Genomic DNA, 27,322 nt, shown 5'->3' with positions numbered 1-27,322 from the left:
TGATGCTAGTGGTCGGTGGGGCTGCCAGAGGGCCTCATATTTAACTTGACGGCCACAGTGGATCTTTCTGCAGATCATTCCTCACACCTCTGGTTTCTGGTATGAGGCTAGGCTTTTATTTTCCTCTCTGAGGAGTCTCTGAACAGAATTGCATCTCTGGCCAACAGTAAAAATGAACATAGCACTTTCTTTCCCTGTCCCTGTGGTCAAGAACAGAATCTCACCTTCACAAGGTAGTCCAAGCCTCCTCTCATCTTGGTTGAGTTCTGTCCATACTCTACGCTCCCACCTCACTGTCCTTTGAGAGTTTATAGGTCCAGCTAGATCACTCAGCCCCCATGCAGATGGCTGCAGGAATGTGGCGGTTTGTGGGGCGCTGGTCCTGTGCTGGGAGGCAAACACAACAGTTGTTACTGGTTTCTTCAGTGAGACTTGCTTTAGAATTTAGGCTAGAATTACTGTGATATGTATCTTTACAGAAAGGAAACCTTTATAACCAGACTTTTCTTTTTCCTCTTCATTTAACCTTGTGAATTTGTTTGCTTTTTATGCTTTGATGGTAGCTTTGACAAAATAATAAGAGGTCACATGGATAGGGATTGGTTTGAACATTTAGTTTTCTTCTAGCATAGTCCAGTCTTAGACTGTGTAAAGTCAAATGTTTACCTTTGCATACCCGCAGCTGCAGAAGACTGGTTGTGATGGCAGCGTCCATTTAATACATGATTGTGGCCCCATTGGCCTTTATCTAAGCATAGGAAAGGAAAGGAAAGGAAAGGAAAGGAAAGAAAGAAAGAAAGAAAGAAAGAAAGAAAGAAAGAAAGAAAGAAAGAGAGAAAGAGAGAGAGAGAGAAAGAAGGAAACATTAGCAGGGGAAACAAAACAACAACTAGCAAAGCATAGTTTTTGTGTATGAATAAATCCACTTTACTATTTCCAAAATTAACAGTAAGGTGGTGGATGTTTGTTTGGTTGGTTGGTTTTCAAGACAGGGTTTCTCTGTGTAGTCCTGGCTGTCCTGGAACTCACTCTATAGACCAGGCTGGCCTTGAACTCAGAGATCCACCTGCCTCTGCCTCCTGAATGCTGGGATTAAAGGTGTGCGCCACCACTGCCACGCAGTAAGTGTTTTGCCTTTTTGTGGGAGGCAGGGGGAGGGTGTGTGTGATAGACAGAGTCTTCTATTATAGTCCAGGCTGGCTTTAAGATCATAACGATTCTCCTGCCCCAAGTTCCCAAGAGCAAAGATCGCAGTATATACTACTATACCCATCTCTGTTGACAACAACAACATACACACACACACACACACACACACACACACACACACACACACACACACACACACACACACACACACACACACACACCCCTTTTTTCCCAGTGATTCAGAATTCAGAAATCTAAGAGAATAGGGATAAAGAATAGAAAATGCCCACCACCTCCACCCTCTCAGGAACTCAATGTCAGAGATTTTCTTTTTCTTTTATGATCCATTCCTAACAGCCACCTTTGATTATAGACTGGGCATGCTAATTACTCATATTCCAGAAGCAAGAATAGCATGTTCAGTGAAGTAAAGCTCCTTGTTTGGTCGTGGTCTCTACTTGGTGTGTGGAATTCTGGAAGAGACATGAACGACACTCTGTCCTTGGCTGCTGAGGTTCTTAGGCTCCATAGGCCCCAAAGGGCCCCTGCACATTCAGACTCAAAGCTTCCGGTGTTAGTTAATGCCCCAGTTCACTATGCAGCCAGCCAACTCAAGATACCCTGGTTTTCCTGCTCCTTCAATCTAAAACCTGGGGTAACAGACATTTGTGCTCTATCTGCAGCCCTGTCTCAGTTCCCAGCACCTTAGCCCTTAGTCCTTACCGCCAGCTCAGCAGGCGACAGCTGATGAACGTTTACAGGACTAGAATGTGCAAACGCAGAGATTTACAGAGGGAAATTTTCTGTATGCGTGCATTTTTACTGAATGAACCTGAAAAAAAAAGGGGTGTTAATGATCCAGAACACGGATCTGGATTTAGCCTAATAGAATAAATTAGATATGTTTTTAAAGGTTTCAGGTAGCCATCTGCCCTGCCAGGCAACTTGGTTATGATCTTCTTTAGGAATAGGAACTCCCACCTGTAGGCCCAATAGGCTAGATATCCAAGTGATCTCCCTACATTCTCGTGTCAGGTATGTCTGGGCATAGAGCAGTAAGACTTGCTGGTTGGGAGTCAGTTAATGAGAACTAAAACCATTCCTTTCCGATGCCTGGTTCTGAACTCACAGCAGACTGTAGCTCTCCGTGAGGGTCTTGTTCTAAAACTCTATTTAAAATATAGACTACCCTCTTCTCCGGCATCATCTTGACAGGAAAAAATGTGAACACAGAAACCTATGCCCAACACTCGTTAGCTGGACTTGATCTCAAGACCCCCTGAGACTGAGACTGAAGGGCTGGAGGCTTGCCTACCATATAAACAGCATTTAGAGAGGGGGGGGGGTCCCTAGCACACCACCGTCAGGCTTGCACTTAAATGGTGAGGTTATAACCCACGTTCAGAGCTTGCCTGTGATACATACCCTCCTAGGCCTCTGACAAAGAAGAATTTTAGGGAAGATAGCCAGTTTTCTGCCTTGCTGCTGCCAGGCGTAGCTCCCCTCTGAGTGAGATAAGTCTTTCCAGAGCCTTGGGTCTTCTCCAGTGCCTGCTGTTTTCAATCACAGATACCATTAGGCTTGACTGCCTGCTGTTTACTCTTTTTTGCCTTTATGGTTTGTTGTCTTACTCCATCAATCAGTCCCTTAGATGAAATAGGCACAAAAAAAGAACTTAGGTATTTTGTTTTGATTGTTCTGCTGGTTTTGCAAACATTAATTCCAGAACGGCTTGAGCTAAGAGGAGAAGGTACGGCTTACCACGAGAGCGAAGCCTTAAATCGCACATAGAACTGCTTAGAATGAACTTTTATTTTTCTTTTCTCCCATGGCCTTTGTTAAGTGATAAAGCGGGCATGTATTGTTGTTGTTTTTGTTTGGTTTTATTTTTTTGAGACAAGAGTTGTATAGACTGATAGACAGAGCCAGGCTGTTTCTCAGTATTATTTGTAAATGGGAAACTTTATTTTGTTTCAAACAATCAACCATGGAAGAACCTATACCCCCACTAATTTGGGACCTACGTGTATGAGTGTGGAAAGTGAGAGGACCCGTATGCGCAAGTGCCACGTGAATGGCAGCAATGCCCTGGAAATAGGGAGAGAAGAGGAAAGGAGCCTTTTAGATGAAGTATCCCAGAAAGCTTAGTAGGGGTTGAGGCTTAGCTGGACACAGGAGGAGCGGCCCAGACTAAGTAGCCAGAAGATAAGAAGTCAGACTTAACTAGGAAGAAAGCTTTCTCTAAAGCTCACTCTGTGGTAGACACATGAGCATCATGTGAGGAAGGCTCTGAGGGAGGGGGGCTTTTCAAAGGACTCTACAGTTGGAGTACCTTCAAAAAATACTATTTATTCTTATTTACATGCCTGGGTATCTTGCCTGAGTGTATATCTGTGTACAGTGTCCTGTGGGGGCCAGAAGAAGGCGACAGAACTGGAGCTAAAAATGGTTGTGAGCTGCTGTTTGGGTGCTGGAAGTCAAACCTGCCTCCTCTAGAAGGGCAGGCAGTGCTCGTAACCCCTGGACTATCCTCATGGCCCTGGAGAGTGTGTAGCTTTGGGGAGTTTACAAACTATTGCCATACGTGATACCTTATGTAGCTCTTACAGGTTAGGAGGCATGTCCCTCGCTGTCATGCATGATACCTCATGTAGCTCTTACAGGCTAGGAGGCATGTCCCTCGCTGTCATGCGTGATACCTACCTCATGTAGCTCTTACAGGCTAGGAGGCATGTCTCTCATGGTTTCCTCTGACTAGGGACTCTTCTGAATCAGCTCAGCATCTAGAAGGTAGGGAAGAAGTTGAAGACTAGAGTTTGCCTATATTTATGTGTGTAGTCAGTAGAGATGTGCTTTCCTCTTTTACAGCAGGGTCTCCCTATGTAGCTCAGGTTGGCCTGAAGTAATGTATCCCCCAGCCACAATTGGACACAATCACACTTCACAGAGGGGCTGGGTGTGTGGCTGGAGGGAGAACGAAGAGAGTATCTGTGATTAAAGCAAGCGGTACTTGCACAGTTTTCCTGAGGCTGTTAGTATCGTTTCTGGCTTCCTCCTCACTTGAGCAGATCATCAGGCACTCAAAATTCACCTTGCATGAAATTTTCATGTCCTCTACTCCACAGTAGCTTGTGTTTGAAGACTAGAAGTGACTTCAGTCAGTGGCCACTGAGTTAAATGTCTTTGCTTTAATGACATTATAACTGAGGAACTGAGAGACCATCAAGACCCAACAGGTAGGGAGTGGCACGTGCGTGCGTGCGTGCGTGCGTGCGTGCGTGCGTGCGTGCGTGCGTGCGTGCGTGCGTGCAGTTATGTAGGCTAAGGTATTTCCTAGGGCTGGTGCTCTGTCCAGCATTTCAGTTCTGCTGTGCAAGTAGCTTCAAGGTTCATTTGGATCTCCATGGAGAAAGAATAGAGTAGGAATTAATAAGGTGGGAAGGAATGGCTTAAGCCACTTTCCCCTCCCCGAGTGCCCTGCCAGGAATCCTTTCTGTGTCCTCTTCTGTTTAAAAAGGAAATCAAAGTAGCTCCAGGAAGTATTTGTTCTTTTCCAGCTCTGGACTCCTGACAGTAAACCCTGCTGTCGTGCTTATTCTGTAACTCCCGATGCACTGCTAAGAGCACTTAGCTACCATCTTCAAGGCCCTGGGTTCAGTCTCCATATAGAAAAATTAAATCAGCTGCGCAGGCAATTGGTGGAGTCAGGAGCCTGGGAGGGACCACCCACCTCACCCATTGCTCTCCGAAGGCCGTGAGTCCATTCAGGAAAAGAGAATTAGCCCGCCGACTACCCCGATTCTCAGAGTTAGGACTTGACCTAGTGACTCTGGACAACAGAATTCTATTTTCAGACCCTAAAGTTGGCTCAACCCATAATTCTGTCTCCCTTGAAGTCTGATGGAAAGTGGATCTGGAGTAGAGGAAATAATAGTTGGTAAGATTTGGCACAGGGAGAAGCAGGGGAAACCCTTGCCAAAAAAAAGAAAAAAAGAAGTAAATTAATAAGCAGAATATAAGCTGTGAAGGGATGTTGTGAAATTGGTTTAAGGAGGGTGAATGAGGCTGGCCTTTGCTGAGAGGACCTGCCTGCTGCCTGCTGCCTACCTACCTGCTGCCTGTTTCCGAGACCTCTGGAGCTCAGTTCCATTTACCTGGTGTCCATCCTTGCTTCCACTGAATGGCAGTTGTGATGTCCCACTGCCAATGATACAGGATAGAAATGTGTGTGTGTTGCCATGGGAATAGGCCCATGCCCCCTAGAAATTGGATCATAATTAACGGAAGCAAGATGGTGTGCTCCTCTTCCTGGCATAGTTAGCCACTCTTGGGTGACAGCTTAGAGACTGTTCCTACAGACCCTGTTCCTTTGTGTTCAGTTTTTGTCACTATTCTTTCTTACAACTTTTGAGAATGTGAGGCATAATAATTCGTAAACAGCTCTTAAAACTATTTGTCAAATGAGAACTGAGCCCTTTCCTTCCATTCACATGGCAGTGCATACCACTCTTCCTTGTATTTTGCATTCTTGTGTAACATAAAGGTGCTGAGCTTGGAGGTCTGGTTCAGTACATAGTAGCTAGCTGGATAGATTAATCTCAGCGATGAAAGGGTAAGAGTAACATCTGCTCCCAGTCATGGCTGTTATGAGGGTTGACTATGGTTAGCCGTAAACCACCATGGAGAGATGCCCGTGCAGCAGTGTTCAGTAAGCGGCATCTACAAAGTTTCTCTGTTGGAATCCATGTGATTAGGTGAAATCATTGTCACCTCTTGAGAATAGTTTATTGTGCCTTGGATTTGCCTGAGTACCATATCACACCTTACACACTTGAAAAGACCTCTCTGAAGCAAGAACACAAGATAGGAGGATTGGCGTACTGGGATTTTAGGAGGGTTGTAGGGTGTTTGTTACGGAGGTGGGCATTGGACCTGAAGTGAGGGCTGCACCGCTGAGCTATGTACTTAGCCTGCTTTATTATGGTTACTGTGAGACAGTCTCAGTAAGCTTTTTATGCTAGCCTTGAACTTAGGATCTGTTTGCCTCAATCCCCAGAGTAGCTGGAATTTCCATCAGATGCCACCAGGCCTCTCTGTCTTAGGTCGTAGTACCAGTATTATTTAACTTTGCCATGTCTTTTTGGTTTGGTTTGGTTTGGTTTTTTGTTCTTCCTTCGTAAAAGAGGGGTGAGCATCAGTCATGAAATAAAGAACTGTGTTAAAAGCATGAAAGTCATACAATGAGATAATAAAGTAAATGTTCTAGTAACTTAAATTTTTTTAGTTTACATTCTGCTTAAATATTTTTATTTTACGTGTATGAATGTTTCCCCTGCGTATACATCTATCACCACTTTGGTGCAGTGTCCGCAGAGGCCAGAAATGGGCATTGGAGTCACTGGAGCTGGTGTGGTGTGAGAGAGAGAGAGAGAGATAAGATATAATAGATGTTTATAGGAAATGTGGCAAGGATGTTTAAAGGAGTCCCCTTCCAACACCTTCTTTTCCATTTTGATATAATTGTAAAATGAACAGACATTTAAGATACTTAGATACCTTATCCCCCCTCTCTCTCTCTGCCCTCCTTTCCCACCCCACCCCTCTCTCTTTTTTCCTCTTCAGTAAATTTTACCTTTTTACTTGTTCCCTTCCTATTATCATAAAACTACCACTCCCAGCAGTTTGCTGATTTGAGGGGGTTTGCCCCATTTTCATCTTAAGTCAGCCCAGCAAGTAGAAACCTGCTATTACATTTAAAATAATCCGATGACCCCCAACGTTGTTGTCGTGCCTTTGCAGAGTGCCTTTGTGGGCACTGAGATTCCAAGAAAACTGGGCCAAATGAGTGCACAGGAAGTTTAGATTGGGTCTGGGTGGCAGAGTACCATGCGATGGGCATGTATGACTCAGGGTAGGTCCTCAGGAGCCATCTCTGCCCTTGTGTTCTCTGATTTCCAGCCTAAACCCACCAAGGGCCGGATGCGTATCCACTGTCTGGAGAACGTGGACAAGGCCCTCCAGTTCCTGAAGGAGCAGAGAGTGCATCTTGAGAACATGGGTTCCCATGACATCGTAGATGGGAACCACCGGCTGACCCTCGGCCTCATCTGGACCATCATTCTGCGCTTCCAGGTAAGATCTGGCCGAGAAGGCCTCCTGCTCACCCCACAGGGATGCCACAGCTACCATGTCCTTCTGCACTGCCCCCTGACGGTCACATAGAGACATGGGTTCCTGGGGGACACCCAGCCACGGCTTCCTGGTACCACTGAGCATTGGGTGTCTGCCAATTGGCTTTCAGTAGCAAAGGTCAAGCAATGTGACTAGCCCCGGGTACATCCAGGCTGTATGGCCCGTGTAGGGTAGGGCTCCATTTCCACTTTCTCCTCCTCCTCCTCTGTGTTTTCAGGAGGAAAGAACCAAGAAGGCTTCTGTGAGGTTGAGTTGGGGGTTATATGATGGAGTAGAAGCGTTTTAGTCAGAAGGCACTCTCAAGGACAATCCGTGCAGCTCCCCCGAGCCCTGTGTGGGCTTCAGTCGAGGCTGCTTTGGTGACTGTGGGAGGGGCAGAAGCTCACTGTGTGGGCGAAGCGCCTCTCTTCAGTCCTGGCTCGCTCTCCAGGCACACACCTTGTACTCATGCTCTTCAGTCCTGGTTTGAAGTGCTGGAGAAACTTCTTGACCTGGGGTCAGGTTGCTCTGCACGCAGCTCCCCGTGGTCCTGTCTCCGCAGGAGTCCTATGTCTCTCTGCTTTTCCCTCCTCCCGATTTCACCCTCTGATAAAGATCTGTTGGTTTCTCTAGGTCAGGAAGAATCTCACATAAGGGGGGGAAGAAGAATCAAAAATCAAATTTTGACTGACCTTAGTTTTCCTGTTCAAACTCTGAAACCAGCCTGTGATTAGTGCTTTTCCATTTCTGTTGCCCTTCTAAGATTAGGCTTCCAGTTAACAGTTCCATTTCTGTTGCCCTTCTAAGATTAGGCTTCCAGCTAACAGTGTTCTGGACTGTGGGAAGGGAGAGTCACAAAGGAAGACACTCCAGCTTGTCATCTGCCGTCACCGCTGCCATTGAGAAAGCATGTTAATAATTCAGATGCCCAGGGCCCAGGGCCAGCAGTTCCAACTCAGTAGGCTAAGGGGGGAGTTACTGTTGAAGATGACATCTATTGCTTTGGCCTATGGTGATGAGAACACGGAAGGCCGTTCTGCCTGTGGCCCCTTGACAGCGGATGAGTGCCATGTCAGGGAGCTAGTGTACATGGCCATTTTCAGAATTCTCATTGACTTGTTAGTTGCCTTTTCTGTACTTTAACCTGCTAACACATATTTTCTCCTCTTGAACTGAGAGGCAAAGGCGGCTGGTATTAGTACATGCCTGCAGTTTCTTAAACTAGCCTTATTTTATTGAACCGTTACTTGTATTCCCACCTCCAAACTACAGTTTGGAGCATTTATCTAAAATCATATAACTGATAGGCACCTCTTAATCTTAAAACTAGAATTTTGAGTAGGCATGGTAGGACATCCCTGCAATCCTCACATTTGGGAGATAGAGGCAAGGGGATCAGGGTTACTAACTCAAGGCCGTGTCCCATGCACAGTGACTTTGAAGCCAGCTTGGGCTATATGAGACTCTGTCTCAAAGCAGCAGCAGCATAACAAACAAGCAGCCCCACTGCTGCCTTTGCTGAGAGACGGACGCTGAGGTACTTAGGTGAAAAGGCCTTGCTGAGACCCATTCAGGGGCAGCACAATGGCTCAAGACCCACGTGGTGGAGGACACCAACTTCCACATGTCCTTTTGACCTCTTCATACATGTGCTGTGACGTGCATATATCATTATACAGAGATACAACACACACGGAGAGAAAGGAGTGAAGGAAGAATGAACTCTTTTGGTCTGACCTGGGTGCCATTTAGACCAGGCTGTATGTCTAATGTTGAACTTATTTATGAACTTAGGAAATAGAGAGCACAGACGCATAGCATTTAAACAGGTTCTGTCTTAGAGTTCAGGTCAGTTTTCAGGAAACGATACATGCCATGCCCTCAGCAAACTACTTTTTTGGTTTCTATGAGAAGCCACTAATCTCTGTAGTTGCACAGATGGGCCCCCAGGGACATACATAGGTGCTTAGGGAGGCATTCAGGTAGCCAGTCATCCCTTTGGCTTTGTGTGTAGAACAGGAAGCCTGGTTCTGGAACATTCTGAGACGAACCCCAACAGCTCTTACCGACAGTAAGTCGGTAGTCTGCAGGCCGAGACTTTGATCTGTAGACCGTTCCTCAGTGGCCACCATGCAGATGACTTGGGCATCGGTCTAATATTTCTGTTTAAACTTTAGATCCAGGATATCAGTGTGGAGACTGAAGATAACAAAGAGAAGAAGTCTGCCAAGGATGCATTGCTCCTGTGGTGCCAGATGAAGACAGCTGGGTGAGTGTCAGCGCAAAGGGCACTGGGCATCTCCCAGGACTGAGTTCCCCTGTAGCTGGCACTTTGAAGGTGCTGACAAGTATCTTTCTCATGGCTTCTGTTGAGATGTCTTGTTAACACATACGCAGTTGGTGTGTGACATCCCGCTGGCTGTCAGAATGGAAAAGGTTCTGATTTATGCTTTGAACCTGTCATATTCCCTTATTGCTTTCCCTTTATCAGGGAAGCTCCACAGACCACTCATTATATCTTAAATTACAAAATTCTAGGAGTGTTTCTAAGAATCACACCCACATATTTTTTTTTAATGCATTTGAGACTTTCCTCCTTTTAATTATTTTCTGCTATCTGGGAGCTTTGCGCAGTGAGCATAGAAGCAGTTATTATTATGTAAGCCTGTCCCAAGTTTCCTTGTATTTTTTTCCCTGAAACCCAGTTTGGAGATACTTTCGTAGAACTGTAACTTTTTTTCCTTATTAATGTTGTATGAATTCAGCTAATATTAGACATGTAAAGTGGGGCTGGAGAGAGGGCTCAGAAGTTTATAGCACTCCCTGCTTTTCAGGAGGACCAGGTTGTTTCCAGCACCCACCGATGGTGCCTCACAACTGCTGGAACTACAGCTCCCTCGGGATTCCCTGGGCCCCTTCAAGCACTTTGGTACACATAAACGCACACATGTACACATGAATAAAAATGTATTTCTTTAAATCCTATAAAGTGCTGATAAAATTATTTCTGAGTCCTTGGGTCTTATTGAGAACAAATTCTTTATTGAGTTAATTAGGGAGTTACTCCCAAACTACCTTACCTTGGGGCTGGTGGGATGGCTCAGCAGTGACAGGCTCTTGCCATAAAGGCCTTGCCATCAAGCCTGATGACCTGAGTTAGATCCTAGGGACCCACAGGACAGAGGAGAGAGCACTTCCCCAGAAGTATCCTCTAGATACCCATAAACCGCAACCCAGCCTGAAAGACTTCAGGAAAACTCCACCTTACCCATAGGTGTAAACGGTGGGTGTTAACATGGAAATGACAACAGCTTATAGTCCAGTGGGTCTCAGCCTTACTAATGCCACGGACCCTCATGTTGTGGTGACCCTACCATAAAGGTATTTTTGTTGCCATTTTATAACTGTAATTTTACAACTGTTGTGACTCATAATGTGACCTTGAGTTTACAAGCAACACAGGCTGTTTTGCTGTTGTTGTTGTTGTTGTTGTTGCTTTAGCACTGCATTTGGCTAATTCTGTTGCTGTGCTCTTGTGCAGGTACCCCAATGTCAATATTCACAATTTCACCACCAGCTGGAGGGATGGCATGGCCTTCAATGCACTGATACACAAACACCGGTAAGTCTGAAGAATCGCGGTAAAGGTAGAAGGGTAGGTGTAGTACCATTTTTCTATGGCAGATCCCGGTGAGTTGTATCTCCTGTTCGTGTGTTAGATATTGTGCCATAGTGGAAATTGCTGCATTCATATTGGGGAGACTGAGTTCACTCCATTATCTCTCACTTGCCTGATAAACTTCAAAGGTGATTATTCAAAAACCAGGTATCATTGTTTGATGATTGTATAGTACTGTAGTTTTACTCCACAAAGTGGTTATTTTAACATTTCTGGAGCAACTATCATGTCTCATTTGACACTTGATTTATTTCTAAGGCATAATGATTTTTATGTTCCACTGTGATTCCTTACAGGCCTGACCTGATAGATTTTGATAAGCTGAAGAAATCCAATGCACACTACAATCTACAGAATGCATTTAACCTGGCGGAGCAGCACCTTGGCCTCACTAAACTGTTAGACCCTGAAGGTAAGGGCCGTTGACATGGGACCTTAACATCTCTAGCGCAGAAAGGTTCCTGTAACGCCATCATTGTGTCGGTGTGCTCTGTGGACAGCACACCTTGAGAATTATCAAAGGAAGAGGAGCTTTAAAATGCCCATTGCAGCAACACTTGAGAACTTGTAGAATGGGTTGTATCTATCTGGTCAGGCTTTGAGAGACGATTATTAGAGAGGGGGCATGCCCAAAGGTAAAACAACCAGAGAAGAAGGCATGTGAGGGCTGAGGAATTCTGTGGGGATGGGGTAGAGAATGCCTAGGAGGGAGGGTGGCCTTCCCGCTGCAGGCTAAAAGCAGCAGCATAGCAGAGGGTCCTGGCCCTGTGCTCACAGAGACACCTAGATAGGCACTCAGCCTTCGACTGATGTTGGTAAGGATGTGAATGCTGAGGGCAAGTAGAGACTGAGAACAAGAGCACAGTTGTTCTTATGGCCTCCTCTGTGTGGATCTGACCGTCGGTCATCTGGGTCACTCCAGCCACCAAAGCTTGTTGTTAGCTGGCCGAGCAGACCTCTCTGGGACAGCCTGTCTAGGTCCCATTACAAGGTGGGATTTCAGAAGAACATTTTCTAATTTTGAGAGATATTTAAATTATAAAAGGATTATTTAGTTTGTAATGCTAGAAGCTTATAGATCCTCTCAGCTGTAAGCAAATGTGTGTATGCAAAAGTTTAAAGTTCTTATAAATATAGAACAGGAAGTTGATCTTCCCCAAGGGCGTCTTGAGGTCATGTGGCTGCCAAGCTGGTTTCTTGCTATTCTCCAGTGCATAAGGCTTACTACAGGAAGCCAAGATAAAACTGTCTTTCAGCTAACCCATTACATGATTTCTTGATGTAAACAGAAAGCAGCTAAAATTCCTTGAGCTATGATCAGTCTTCATGCTTAATTAACTCCTTCCTTGCTGCAAGGTTTCCCTTAGGTTTAGCAGTTTGTATCTTTACAGCATCTTTTTTTCCCTCCTCCTGTCACACAGACTTTTATTAACTCATCCACTAATCTTTCTAATCTCCACCCAGTATAAAAGGGAGACTGTTATTTCTCAGATCACAAGACTGAACTAAAATCAGCATCTGATGTCTTATTTCCTATGGCTTTGACCTTGATCACTAGTTGTCTAGTGTTGCAAAGAATATCAACTAAAGTGTGTTCATAGACAAGCTGGAAATTTGTAGTCTATTGCTTCCAGATATATCAACACTTTGTGTTTATTAAATTGGATTCAACACACATTACACTTTTTCCCCGTCCGTCTGTCTGTCTCTCTCCTTCCCTCCCTACCCCCTTTCCTCCCTCCCTCCCTCCGTCCCTCCCCTCCTTCCTCCCTCCCTCCTTCCCTCCCTCCCTCTTCTCCGCCCCCCCCCCGCCCCCTTCATTCCATTGATGGGGATGAGGTGATCAGACACTGTCCAGTAGCAACACCAACTGCACTCTGATGACAGTGGGGCTGGGAGTATTCTACCCTGTCCCCTAGGCTTTTCATGTTTAAAATTAAAGAAACTCTCTTCCTCCATACTTAGCTATTTACCGAAGAGAAATAAGAATGCGTGTTGAGAAGAAGAGCTGGACAGCTGTTAGGAAACCTGTGTGTGTGTGTGTGTGTGTGTGTGTGTGTGTGTGTGTGTGTGTGTGTCTTGCTCTCAGTCTGTCCAGGTTGAGTGCTTTTCTCAGCGTTACCATTCCTCAGCCTTGTCATTTTCATTCCTTTGCTTCTTTTCTCAGTGAATGGGCGTTGACCATCCACTCCCAGGGATTTGGAAGGTGGAGTGCTGTAAGAAATCTATGGCAGATTTTTAACCCTTTAGAATTAAGACTTTACAGGCAAAAACAAAAAACAAACAAAACTGAGTGAAGAATAATATCTTGCAGAAATCAGACTATATATCCATATATGCAAAGTCCCAAGACAGTAATGTAGCCACGGGATGAGGTGAAAAGTGTCCGTGTTGGGCTTGTGACTCCTGAGCTGCTCCTTTTGAGCTGGACAGTGCGTGGAGAAGCCATGGGGTGCAGGAGTATCAGAAAACACAGGGGCAGAAAGTACAGGGCATATATGGAAAATGGTGAAGAAGCGCATTCTGCTGCGGGATTTAAAACATCTAGAATAATGTTTGACACCTAGAAAAGGCCTGGTAAATGTTTGAAGGGAGCGGGGGATGGTGAAAATCGAAAAGCTACAGCAAAATAAAACGAACTGAAGGGACCGAGCTCCACTCACACTGAAGGGCATTTTTGTGTTCATGCTTCTGAAAAGTCAGCCTGGGTTAAGTGAGTCAGGGCACAGAGAAGCCCAGTGAGAAAGCCATTGTTTCAGGTGTGTTTATGTGAACAGGGGGACCTGAACTATGAGCGACATTAAGAATTCTGTCACTAACTGCATTTGGGTGAAAAGAGACAAAGTTGGCCAGAGATGAATGTACCATAGGCTGAGATGAGGTGTGTAACCACAGCCGAGTTTGGTTGAAGGTAAGGTGAGGAAACAGACGTGCCTTCTGCAGAAGGCATTTCGTGAATATTCATGGGCTAAATAAATCTGTGATACGCTGTCTTCCCCGCTATGCAATTAACGATACGATGGCAGAGTTTTCAAAGAAGTTGTTGCTGGGCTGTTAGGTGCTGCCGGACGCTGTTGCAGCCTGCTTCTGCCGCCCTAAGGGCAGCGTGCTGAGCAGCACTCTGAGCAAAGCCCTCTCTGGTTACAGACATCAGCGTGGACCACCCCGACGAGAAGTCCATCATCACGTACGTGGTGACTTACTACCACTACTTCTCTAAGATGAAGGCCTTGGCTGTCGAAGGGAAGCGCATTGGGAAGGTGAGCTTGTAGGGCGTGGTCGCCCCTCCCTGCCCTGCATCTGAGCCCTTTGCCAGTAGCACATGGCACTTACCAGTGGCCTCTGCAAGTGGCAGGAAGGAGGGGAGAGGTGGTAGAGTGATGGTGGGACTCTGTAGAAAGAAATCGAGGAGGGACTTCAGACACAAACCTCTTTCCTCATCCTTTACATTAGATTGTCTGCTTAAAATCTAAATAAATCAGCCTTGCCATGGTCATGAAATCCTGTTCACCTTGATTTTAAAAGCCTCCCTCGGTCTTAGGTGTTTTTCATCTTACGCCCACAAAGTTCACCTGCTCTTTTTTTGGTTTCTGTTTGCTTGCTTGCTTGCCCACCCCGCACCCCAACCCAGAGGCCTCTGCCTCTCTGGGAATTATATAAATCATCACACTATTTCCCTGGGGGTCAGGTGGCTGCAGAACCAGCTCTAGTTGAGTTAGGGTGTCACTGCCCAGAGGCTAGAGCCCGGGCGGGGTACCCGTTTGCACGTAAGTTAAAATCCTTCTGCCGAGGAACAGAACTACTGGAAAGCTGGCCGTGACGTGCACGTGTTTGCAGCATGTTTTCCTTGACTGGTGACGTCTGGGTCATTGGTTTTCTAACAGGTGCTTGATAACGCCATTGAAACAGAGAAAATGATTGAGAAGTATGAGTCGCTGGCTTCTGACCTTCTGGAGTGGATTGAACAAACCATCATCATCCTGAACAACCGCAAATTCGCTAATTCACTGGTTGGGGTCCAGCAGCAGCTTCAGGCATTCAACACTTACCGCACAGTGGAGAAGCCACCTAAGTAAGAGGCAGATCGTAAGGCGTCGTCACTAATGCGGGAGGAGAGAGGGCAGCAGCCAGCGGACTCCTGCCTTCCGGTTTCCATAATTTCCTCTGTTAACTCGGTGTCCCTCCCCCGTGCCCTGTTTCCTCCTTGCCTGATCTGTAGCTGCGCACACTTCTCAAACATCCGTTTCCCTCCCTCAAGCTCTTCCTAGTAGACTGACCCAGTGACACACAGGATATGTGAGAACCTAAGGGAGTCCTCAGTTCCTGCTCCAAAACCCCTGCACTGGATGGTGTTTTGGGTTGTTTTGTTTGTTTATTTGTTTTGGGTGGGGCATGATTTTTTTTTTCTCAGGACAGGGTTTCTCTGTGTAGCCTTGACTGTCCTGGACTCGATTTGTAGACCAGGCTGGCCTCGAACTCACAGAGATCTGCCTCCCAAGTGCTGGGATTACAGGCGTGCTCCACCACGCCAATCTGCACTGAATGCTTTTTTAAAATTTCAGTTATTAGAAAAGTAACACAGTGAAGCCATGTGTGTAGCACGCACCTGTAATTCCAGCACTGGGCCACTAAGTCGCGAGGACTCTGGGTTCAGGGGTACTTAGAGTGCATAGCAAGATCTTGTCTCAGAAGAAAAAAAAGAACTGAAAAATTAGGGTGTATATTGACATATAGTATATGTTATAAAACTGCGGTGGGTCAGAGAAAGTATCCTAGAATCAAGCATGTGATAACATTAATATTGTGTTACATAAAGACAGTTAATCATTGCATACCAGCTGAGATCAAGTTTTGCTACCTAAAAAAGTTGTTTTTTTTTTCTTTTTTTCAAATATATATGTTTGTGACGTATGCACCCATGGATGTTTGGAAATGCACACCTGTGTGCGTGCTCAGAGGCCAGAGGAGGGTGTCTGGTGTCTTGCTCTATCATTTTGCTGTACTCACTTGAGACAGGACGTCTCCACGAACCTACAGCAGGGCTGGCAGAGCTATGGCTGCCTTTAATGCAAGGGCTAGAGATTTGAACTCCGCTCCTTGTGCTTGCACAGCAAGTGCTCTCACCTGTTGAACTATCTCTCCAAACCCCTTCATGTAATTTTTAAGTTTAGTATTTCAACATAATTATTAAGTAAAGATTATGGACTTTATCTCTTGTTTACTATACTTCCAAAGTGAGTCCTTTTATTTCTTCTGAAAATTCACTTGTGAATTCTTCAGTGAGGGAGGTCTTTGAAACCCACTGAAAATTTAGGGCAGACACTGAGTGATTTGTTCATCCGCCTCTGAATGAGTAAATCCGTTGTCTAGGACAGTGGTTCTCAGCCTTCCTGACGCTGTGACCCTTGAGTACAGTTCTTCATGTTGTGGTGACCACAACCATGAAATTATCTTCATTGCTACCTCTTAACTGTAATTGTGTTACTGTTATGAGTCATAATGTAAATATAACATATGCAGCATATCTGATGTGCAACCCCTGTGAGAGGGTTCTTTGATTTCCAAAGGGGTCACATCCCACAGGTTCAGAACCACTGGTCTAGGTTTAAGCCTTGGTTGAGGTGATTAATAACAATACTTCATGCCCTTGATGTCCTCAACTATAAATCATAGGGACCGCAAACAGCCACAAAACGATGCTGTAGTTCCCAGGTTCATAAGGACCAAGTGACAGCCTGCTGCTGTCTCACTGTACAGATATTTTTACACAAGAGGATTTTAAAGTTTCATGACTGTGAAATACATTTTTCTCAACCAGATACAAGTTTTCGGTCTTGAAGGAACAGGTACAGTGATGGTTGTGGCTGGTTTTCTCTGCTCAGGTTTACTGAGAAGGGGAACTTGGAGGTGCTGCTTTTCACAATTCAGAGCAAGATGAGAGCCAATAATCAGAAGGTCTACATGCCCCGAGAAGGCAAGCTCATCTCTGACATCAACAAGGTGAGGCTGGCCCCTGTGCCCGTGTTTTGATTCTCCCATCAAGCAGGCTGGAGGTTCTCTCCACTTGATTACTTAGGAAACCAGGAGAACACAAGGGTCTCCCAGAATCCCTGCCTCTTGCTACCAGGGATAGCAGAAGCTCCAGAAAAGAGGTTCGGAGGGCGCCAGTCCACTGGGGCTCCCAGGCAGTGCAAAGGCTTTGTTTGCAGCCTTGGCTTGGTGTTTAGCCTGTCACCCAGATACTCAATGTAACTCTCCAGTGTGAAGCGGTCAGCTCAGCATCTTCCCCTTGCATAGAGGAGAGCTGGAAACCTGCCTCCATGGGCTTGGAATCTGCGGGCTGTGGGCCTCAGGAATTGTTTGCCTCAATCAGAGACGTTGTCAGACAGGCCCTTTCCATTGTTGTGCCTCGGATGCCTGCAAGTACAGGCTTGTACTGTGGCAAATGACACCTAGAAAAATCTAGAACTCTGTTCACTTGCTGCACACAGAATCCTTTGAGTATTCAGTGATTGTTTTGTTTGTTTGTTTGTTTGTTTGTTTAAACATTAAGACATATTCAGGAATGAATTTAATGTAGACTGTCAGGATTTTGAAAGAAAAATTCAGATGTGAATTTTAAAAATGTGCCTCTGGGTGGAGTGAGTGAGAGATTCCTACTATATTTGCCCTAAAGAAAGCCATTTTCTTTCTTTCATGTGATGAGAGTTATTTAGACATTGTCATTGTGTTGCCCTTTGCCCTGAAACTGTTTTGTTTCCAAGCTTATGGCAGGATCTTTCAGCTTTGATAAGAGTATGTTCCCATGAGGCTATCCCGATGGAGAAAAATATCTTTTTCTCAAGGGTGGAAACTTCCCTTTCAAGTTCTGCAGGCCTTTGGACAAATACTAGCTGTTGCTGAAGTCAAGGACGGTTCCTTGAACATTGCAGGAAGTCATGCTTTTTTTTTCCCCCCAACTCCTACAGGCCTGGGAAAGACTGGAAAAAGCAGAACACGAACGAGAACTGGCTCTGCGTAATGAGCTCATAAGGCAGGAAAAACTGGAACAGCTCGCCCGCAGATTTGACCGCAAGGCAGCTATGAGGGAGACGTGGCTGAGCGAAAACCAGCGCCTGGTGTCTCAGGTTCTAAGTTTCTAATGCAAGTTTTTCTGAGGTAGCCGAGCAACACTAGGCCTCCGCAAGAGCAACAGCACTTACCAGCATCCAGTATTGTGAAGTTACTGGCCAGCCATCACTTCCGTTTCCCACAAATAGGATGTTTAAAATTTCCAGTACCCTTTCTCATCTGTTTGTCTAACTCGTCGTAGACTTGGAAGGAGCTCAAGCAGCAGGTTGTTGAGAGCCGTTGTCTATGTGGATCCTTCACATTCATAGAAGCTCGGAAAGTTCTCCTCACTCTTCTCCCTCAACATCTGACCTACCAGCTCCTCAAGGCAGTGAGGCTGGGCATGAAATACAAAAGCAGTTTTCTTTGCTTTGGCTTCACAAAGTCCCACCTGCTCAGTTCGAGTTAGGTGCTAGACCCTCTTTAGCGACAAGTTGCTGACGTGCTGTTAGGAAGACATTTGAACTCAGCCAGATGTTTGTAAGGGCCCTAGGGAAGTGAGAGGCCAACGGAGTAGCAGACTCCAAAGACAGTTGGCTTGCATGCTGCGCGTGTGCCGTGCGCACCCCTTTCCGTTCAGATGACTTACATTTCTTCTTGTTCTGTTTCTCTGTAGGACAACTTTGGATTTGACCTTCCTGCTGTTGAGGCCGCTACCAAAAAACACGAGGCCATTGAGACAGACATTGCTGCGTATGAAGAGCGCGTCCAGGCCGTGGTGGCTGTGGCCAGGGAACTGGAAGCGGAGAACTACCATGACATCAAACGCATTACAGCGAGGAAGGACAATGTCATCCGGCTCTGGGAATACTTGCTGGAACTGCTCAGGGCCAGGAGGCAGCGTCTTGAGATGAACCTGGGGCTGCAGAAGATATTCCAGGAAATGCTTTATATTATGGACTGGATGGATGAAATGAAGGTAACATTTGATTTTTTTTTTTTTTTTTTTAAAGTAGGAGAGGCCAGAGCTGATTGAGTCAGACCTTTGCTTTGTGGGGGCCATGCACCAGGACGGACCCTTTCTTTGTCCAGTGCCCACTTCTACCAAGCCATAGTGAGGCCATCCTGCCCATAAGTGGTTATGCGTCCTGTGGGAAAGTCGTAACAAAGATCACTTCGGAGCCAAGCATTTAGGTCTGTGTAGAGATTCATATTGTGGTTGTTTTCATAGTTAATTCTCAGAGTTGATCTGTTCAGTGATCTTTCTCTGTATTAGTAATACTGTTAGGGTCATGTATGCAGATGGGGGTGAGGTGGTAAGCCCAAGCCAGGAGCTAGGAAGCCAGAACTCAGACTTTAGGGCGTTGTATCACTTTCTCCCCTTCTCTGCCTTTTTTCGTGTCTGCCTCCTGGCCTTTCAGAAGTTACGAATGTGACAAAATGTTTATTGGTTGGAATGGGACGGGACAAGGATGGCTGCGATGCTGCTGTGTCACAGCCCTGTGCCTGTTGGTATCTTTTGATACAGACCGTAGGGCACCATCTTTATTGAGCAGTTCTCAAGCTGGAAGGCTCTTATCCTTAGAACGGAAGAAAATAGTGTTTAGATGGTCTTCTTTTCCTCTCGGAACACTGTGTTCCTTACTGTGTCCCTGATGTCGGTCGTTACCTGTTTCTTACCTCTTAAGCTGTGATGATAGAGGGACAAGGTCAGCTGATAACTGTCAGTTTCCCTCTGCTATCGCCCCATACTTACAGTGTTCTTAGGTCTGGTCTTCTTTGATCTCTTAAAATAGAATCTTCATACAATATAGCAAAGATGTGATTTTTATTTATAAGTCATGGTACACACACTATAACTCAGATTCACATAGTTTTCTGAGAAATGTTAAGACTGACATAGGAATTTTATCTGGGACAATGTGGAAGGATAGGAGGGAGAAAAGTTAGCAAGTTGAATGAGGAACAAGAAAATTTCAGTGAGTTCAAAATGATGATCCGCCACCTGACCGTGGTCTCCTTAGTGGGTTAAAGATGTGCCAGACAGGCTTTTAAGTAGTCTCCTACTGATTACAGTTATATAATGGCGTAAAGGCACACCGATAAGCTCTTGATGGGGAGGTCCCTTAGGAAACTGCCCTTTCTGTTCTGTTTTTAATGTGAATTTTATTAGTTTTTGTCCAGGTGGATGGTCCTTAGTTTGTTGTGTTTCTCCTTCCTTATCTAGGTCTCATGTTTGTTTTGTTCTGACTTACTTGGCATTGTCTTGCCCAGAGGTGGCCAGTGACAAGCCAGAGGGAGGGTACAGCGAGGTTGCTGAATCTGCTTGTCAAAAGATGATCTGAAATCAAGGTTGATTTCACAAGCTTCCCTTGTGTTGCTGCTTGTGTACAGGTGCTGTTACTATCTCAAGACTATGGCAAGCACTTGCTTGGTGTAGAAGACTTGTTGCAGAAGCACACCCTGGTTGAAGCAGACATCGCCATCCAAGCAGAGCGTGTAAGGGGTGTGAATGCCTCTGCCCAGAAGTTTGCAACAGACGGGGAAGGTGAGAGTGGACTGTCGGAGGCATCATCTCCTCCACAGCGGAATGCATCTCTATAGACTACAAACTGTGTGTGGCAGTGGAATTGTAACTTACAGCAGCACCATTGTAGGTTTTGGGGAGGATTGTTTGTTTCCAGGTTATAATGTGTGCAGTGCAAAGTGTAATAGTTTTTGAATACTTCAGCACTGCCTCTTTTAAAAACACATATTTTCTTTAAATATTCCAATGCTACTTGGTTTTGAGAGCTTTGGTGTCTGGCAGTGAAAACGTTGCCAACCCACACTCAATAAAAAATATGCACTAACAGCCTGCAGTGGCTACTCCAGCCGCTCACAGCTTTAACACCTGGTCACATGCTGTTTAGAGGTTGTTTAGAAGGATTAGGCTTTGCTCCTTAACCAAAAATACACAGCTGCCTTCTCTCATATGATGCATGTGCTGTCTCGAGTTAGAAGTGATCTCTTTGTCTACAGCTAGGCCATCTGCAAAGCTCTGTGCATGTGCATAGAGCCTTGCACATTGTAGCCTGTCTTCCTGCTCCAGTCAGGAGCTCAGGAAGTATTCTGTTGCTTTCTACACGGCACCGCTTAGACTTGAACCTGTAACCAGGCTAGACCATGGAACACAGCTTTCTGTCTGCCAGTGAGCAGGAAACTACTGGACACTCAACATTCTTTCCTTGGTGTTGAAACAGGCTACAAGCCCTGTGACCCCCAGGTAATCCGAGACCGTGTTGCCCACATGGAGTTCTGCTACCAAGAGCTTTGTCAGTTGGCAGCTGAGCGCAGGGCTCGCCTCGAAGAGTACCGTCGCCTCTGGAAGTTCTTCTGGGAGATGGCAGAAGAGGAAGGCTGGATCCGGGAGAAGGAGAAGATCCTGTCCTCAGATGATTACGGCAAAGACTTGACTAGTGTCATGCGCCTGCTGAGCAAGCACCGTGCGTTTGAGGATGAGATGAGCGGCCGCAGTGGCCACTTTGAGCAGGCCATTAAAGAAGGTGAAGACATGATCGCAGAGGAGCACTTAGGGTCAGATAAGATCCGTGAGAGAATCACTTACATCCGGGAGCAATGGGCCAACCTGGAGCAGCTCTCGGCCATCCGGAAGAAGCGCCTAGAGGAAGCCTTACTGCTGCACCAGTTCCAGGCAGATGCTGATGACATTGATGCTTGGATGCTAGACATCCTCAAGATCGTCTCCAGCAATGATGTGGGCCATGATGAGTACTCCACCCAGTCTCTGGTCAAGAAGCATAAAGACGTAGCCGAAGAGATCACCAACTACAGGCCCACCATCGACACGCTGCATGAGCAGGCCAGCGCCCTTCCCCAAGCACACGCAGAGTCTCCGGATGTGAAGGGCCGGCTGGCAGGAATTGAGGAGCGCTACAAGGAGGTGGCGGAGCTAACGCGGCTGAGGAAGCAGGCCCTGCAGGACACCCTGGCCCTGTACAAGATGTTCAGCGAGGCTGATGCCTGCGAGCTCTGGATTGATGAGAAGGAGCAGTGGCTTAACAACATGCAGATCCCAGAGAAGCTGGAGGACCTGGAGGTGATCCAGCACAGGTGAGTGAGGCTGCCTGGGAGCCGAGGCTGCGGCTGGCACATCGGGCCCTGGCAGTCACCACCCTTCTGAATTGCTTTTCTCAGATTTGAGAGCCTCGAACCAGAAATGAACAACCAGGCTTCCCGGGTTGCTGTGGTGAACCAGATTGCAAGGCAGCTGATGCACAGTGGCCACCCAAGTGAAAAGGAAATCAGAGCGCAGCAGGACAAGCTCAACACGAGGTACGCGTAGTTCAGCCGTGTGCGTGCTGTCCCTGTGTGTGTCTGCAGAGGGCGAGGGCACTGGCCCAGCCTCGCTACCAGGAACTTCCTGCGCAAGTTCACTGGCTTTGATGTCATGACATTGGCATCTGCTTTTCCATATATTCTCATTCATGTTTTGCAAGAAGCAGCTTTTAGGGTGAGGTGACATCATTCAGAACATGAGCCAAGTCACCCAGCATCTGCTGCTCCCCAAATTGAAATTAGAGCCCTGATGACCTGTACCCAGTGTGGTGGGAGACCGCAGGATAAAACTGTCATTGCCCCTTTGAAAATGAAGTCTAGAGCAGAGTTCTATAATAGAGTTTAACTTGCTGAAGAGAGCCTCAGTTATCAGGGTCGACCTTTCTTGTCGCTGCCTTCCTGCTGAACAGACATATCTGAGTAGGTGGTTCCAAAGGTACCATCAGTGTCTGCGTTTGGGAACTATCCCTCTGCAGCAGCTTTGAGATGTGTATGATGAGGACAGCAGACATGAATTACTAGACCCTGGGGGACAGATGTGTTCTAACTGTTCACCGAGCCATTTCATAGACGTTTACTGCATGACATGATTTAAAAATAAGCACGTGAAAACACTGAGTCAAAGGAAGATGGGGGAAGTGAGGCGGCTTTGACTCCCACTGTCCGGGATCTACCATAGACTTGGCGTCCCTTCTCATGCCGCGCTCTCTGTATCCACAGGTGGAGTCAGTTCAGAGACCTGGTGGACAGGAAAAAGGATGCTCTTCTGTCTGCCCTGAGCATCCAGAACTACCACCTCGAGTGCAATGAAACCAAATCCTGGATCCGGGAAAAGACCAAGGTTATTGAGTCTACCCAAGACCTTGGCAACGACCTGGCGGGGGTCATGGCCCTGCAGCGCAAGCTGACCGGCATGGAACGAGACTTGGTGGCCATTGAGGCGAAGCTGAGTGACCTGCAGAAAGAGGCCGAGAAGCTGGAGTCCGAGCACCCTGACCAGGCCCAAGCCATCCTGTCTCGGCTGGCCGAGATTAGTGACGTGTGGGAGGAAATGAAGACCACCCTGAAGAACCGAGAGGCCTCCCTGGGCGAGGCCAGCAAGCTGCAGCAGTTCCTGCGGGACCTGGATGACTTCCAGTCCTGGCTCTCCAGGACGCAGACTGCCATCGCCTCAGAGGACATGCCAAACACGCTGACTGAGGCAGAGAAGCTTCTCACACAGCACGAGAATATAAAAAATGAGATTGACAATTACGAGGAGGACTACCAGAAGATGCGGGACATGGGTGAGATGGTCACCCAGGGGCAGACTGATGCCCAGTACATGTTTCTGCGGCAGCGGCTGCAGGCCTTAGACACTGGCTGGAATGAGCTTCACAAAATGTGGGAGAACAGACAAAATCTTCTGTCGCAGTCCCATGCCTACCAGCAGTTCCTCAGGGACACAAAGCAAGCGGAAGCTTTTCTTAACAACCAGGTAACGTTGGACGTGGCCTTGGCTTCCATCTTGTTGAAACAGGCCCTGGCTGGTGTTTGAAACTCTTGGCTAAGCTTAAGCCATGCCTATGTGAAATTAGATGTATTGTTTTGAAGCATATGCCGCCCCCGACTCTTCATGGCATTGAAATCCCTCAGGATGAAAAAAAAAAATCTAGAATTGAAGCTCTCTGAGGAAGCAGAGTCTGGTTCTGTTGCAGTTACCATTAAGGTCCTCATAATAATTCCTCATTTAATATGGCCGTGTTCTGTGGGGTGCTAGCCCAACTTAAACACAGTGAGCAAATATTGGGGGTTGTTTTTTGCTCTAAAATGATGAAGGGTTTCACCCAGATATACAAAGCAAAGATGAGGGTAGTAAAAGCAGCTGAAGATGGCTGCCAACATTGGGAGTATTAATCTCTCTTAAAGAAAGAGTATAGAGGGGGTGCTGCTGCTGATGCTGCTGATGCTGATGCTGCTGATGCTGTTGATGCCGCTGTTGTTGCCTTTGTGGACCCAACCAGTCGACAGACTGAGCTTTGCTTATTATGGGAGAATCAGTTTATGACATTTACTACTTAGGGATATGGAGTGACTTACGGTGGTGTACTTGGACGCGCACACTTGGGGTGACGGGGTGGGGTAGTGCAGGTGCATGCGGTTGGTTGGTTTTTTGTTTCTGTTTTGCTTTTAATTTTGCCCACTTCAGTAAATTACTTTGCAGAGTGAAACTACAGTGAAACAGTGATTGTAATGTGTATGGAAACACCCAGGGAAAGGTTCTTTGTTAATACGTCATACCATTCTGGATTTTTCTCTCTTTTAAAATAAGGAATATGTTTTGGCTCATACTGAAATGCCCACTACCCTGGAAGGAGCTGAAGCAGCTATTAAAAAGCAGGAGGACTTCATGACCACCATGGATGCCAACGAGGAGAAGATCAATGCTGTCGTGGAGACTGGCCGAAGGCTGGTGAGTGATGGGAACATCAACTCGGACCGCATCCAGGAGAAGGTGGACTCTATTGACGACAGGTACGATGTTTAAATGTTTGAGTGAAGTCCTCTACCCTCAGCCTGCAGACCTTGTGGGTCTGAGTTCCCCAGTGAGCAGAGCATAGGCACTTACCAAAATTGCATCTACCCGCCCAGGAAGTGAGGGAGTGGTACATGGCTACTTGAGTGTGATGCTTGTAAAGCATTCATAGATGTCCCCAAAAGAAAGCCAGAGAAGCCAAGGTAGGACTTAGCCAGAGGCCTGTGACTGCCATGTGCTAGGCAGCCATCCTCCAAAAGCTGCCATCTTGCCGAATTGTCATGGTGGACCTTGAAAGCCTGAGTTTTCCTAGCCTAGGCCACATTCTCCTTCATCCATGTGACACTTCTCAGGTACCTACCAGGACAGAGGAAAGGAAGAAGGTGAGATTTGCTTGTCCTGAGTACCTAAGAGAGCCATGGAGGAACAGTCGTCCCCTCCCCTGCCATGATGATAGAGAAAGACATCTCCTCGTCTGTGGCATTCTCCAAGATTAGACAGTTTGGCATCGTCTTCTCTTCTTCCTCCTCTCTCTAGCTGTTAAAGGTCTATATACCCTAAATCTGGGTCTTTGCCTGTTCTGGTTAAAGTGGGAGGCCTGAGCCAGTCAAAGCTGAGGTGCACACTTGAGCGTCAGTTCTGGGCTGGCCATGTAGCTCAGTCCTTAGCTTCTGTTGTCATGTTTCTATTTTGCCTACAGTTCAGACTGAACTTAAGGTCTTCTTGTGAGACCGATAGCGAGGCTCTTCGTCTGTCCTCCTTATGCAGTTCAGAAGAGCTGTTTGCTGGCACAGCCTCTTGCTTTCCAACCTAAAAGGGTCTCCTGGGAATCTGGGCCAGGTCAAGTTAAAATAAGACATAAGGTACAGAGGGGAGTTGCTTTGCTTCCCAGATTTAGCAGCTCCAACTTCCTTGCACTTAAGTTGGAAGATAAGTATAAGTTATACTATGATTTTGTGTATATTGCATTTATTTATTTATTTATTTATTTATTTATTTATTTATTGTGTGTGTGTGTGTGTGTTGCTTTTAAAAACAAACAAAAATTCCATCAAAATCTTACAGAATTTAAGGACCAAAGACCTCCCAGTTCCTAATCTGTTAAGTGGGGATAAAAACTTTATTCTTTCATAACATTGAGTCTCATTTTGTGAATGTCATATGTCTTGCTCCTCCATCCACATGAGGTACACGTGCTGGCTCAGTGGCTCTTAGGCGTGTGCATCTGGACAGACATGCAGCTGGCCTGCTGCCTCCCACAGTGTTGCTGCTGCACAGGGCTGCTGGAAGCAGGTAGCTCTAAAGAAGGCTGCCTGCTGGATTTCAGGGCTTTCTTAGGGATTTCTCAGGTTTTTTGTTTGTTTGTTTGTTTGTTTACTTGCTTGCTTGCTTTTGTTTTTCAGGAAAGGAGTTCTCTGTGTAGCCTAAGCTGTTGTGGAACTTGCTCTATAGATGAGACTGGTCTCAAATTCAGAGATCTGCCTGCCTCAGCCTCCCCGAGTGCTGGGACTATCTCTGAGTTCAAGGCCAGGTTGCTCTGCAGCGAGTTTCAGAATAGCCAGGGCTACACAGAAGAAATCCTGTCTAAGGAAGGAAGGAAGGAAGGAAGAGGAGTGTGTCCACCTGGTATTGATTTAAGAATCAAATAGAGAACATTCTTTACTATTGCTCAACAGAAGAAAGGTGGGAGGAGAGAGCGTCGCGTGTTGACTCATCTTCAATCTGTTTCTTGAAGACAGCTGATAGGAACTGAGTCCTAGTATCACTTCATTATCCCTGAAGGCCTGCAGATTGGAAACCAGTGCCAGAGGATTTTTGTAGACAGACCCGGGAGTTCCAGGGGCTGCAAGGACACAAGCTGAATAAATATTTAAACTTTCAGATCTATTCATCTTGTACGAAAGCACTGTGTGTTGAGAAAACATGGGTGCAAGAGCCACCATAGCCTTCCCTAAGAGTCTGAACATGGGAGGCAGCCTCCTGCCCCCCAAGGAAGATTGCAGCAGTGTACAGACAGAGCAGTACAGCATGGACTTCTATTCAGCTTGATACAGAAATCCCCCTGTTGTAGCCAGGGTCTCTATCACTGTCTTAAAATACCATGACCAAAGAAAGCAACCTGGGGAAGAAAGGGTTTATTTCCAGCCTACAGCTTGTAGACCATCAGCCAGGGAACTCAGGGCAGTAAGTGAAGGTGGGAACTAGAGCCAAAGCCATGGAGGAGTGCTGCTTACTAACTTGTTCCTTGTGGCTTCTCAGCGTGATTTGTTAAAGCAGCTGGGCCCACCCACATCAATCATCAATCAAAAATATGTACCACAAGCTTAAGTCAATCGGTGGGGCATTTTCTCAGTGATGTTCTCTTTTTCCAAATGACTTAGCTAGCCTGTGTCAAGCTGACATAAAAACTAGCCAGCATG

General features: G+C 46.4%; 1 protein-coding gene across 3 annotated transcripts in view; it reads left to right on the top strand.

The window, feature by feature from the left end:
• SPTBN1 (spectrin beta, non-erythrocytic 1) overlaps positions 1-27,322 on the top strand; it is a 159,406-nt gene that overhangs the window by 99,162 nt on the left and 32,922 nt on the right. For all 3 annotated transcript variants that reach the window (XM_084800103.1, XM_084800104.1, XM_084800105.1), the window contains 14 exons: positions 7,108-7,281; positions 9,498-9,589; positions 10,862-10,942; positions 11,296-11,411; positions 14,147-14,259; positions 14,884-15,071; positions 16,882-16,999; positions 17,968-18,126; positions 18,726-19,028; positions 20,444-20,597; positions 21,292-22,162; positions 22,247-22,384; positions 23,108-23,864; positions 24,699-24,901. In XM_084800103.1, coding sequence (XP_084656229.1) covers positions 7,108-7,281; positions 9,498-9,589; positions 10,862-10,942; positions 11,296-11,411; positions 14,147-14,259; positions 14,884-15,071; positions 16,882-16,999; positions 17,968-18,126; positions 18,726-19,028; positions 20,444-20,597; positions 21,292-22,162; positions 22,247-22,384; positions 23,108-23,864; positions 24,699-24,901 — 3,467 coding nt within the window. The remainder of the gene's footprint in view (positions 1-7,107; positions 7,282-9,497; positions 9,590-10,861; positions 10,943-11,295; positions 11,412-14,146; positions 14,260-14,883; positions 15,072-16,881; positions 17,000-17,967; positions 18,127-18,725; positions 19,029-20,443; positions 20,598-21,291; positions 22,163-22,246; positions 22,385-23,107; positions 23,865-24,698; positions 24,902-27,322) is intronic.

This window comes from Acomys minous (genome assembly GCF_964271855.1).
Source record: "Acomys minous genome assembly, chromosome: 10".
Lineage (NCBI taxonomy): Eukaryota > Metazoa > Chordata > Mammalia > Rodentia > Muridae > Acomys > Acomys minous.
The sequence above is the reverse complement of the archived record's forward strand: the minus strand, read 5'-3'. Positions and strand labels throughout refer to the sequence as shown.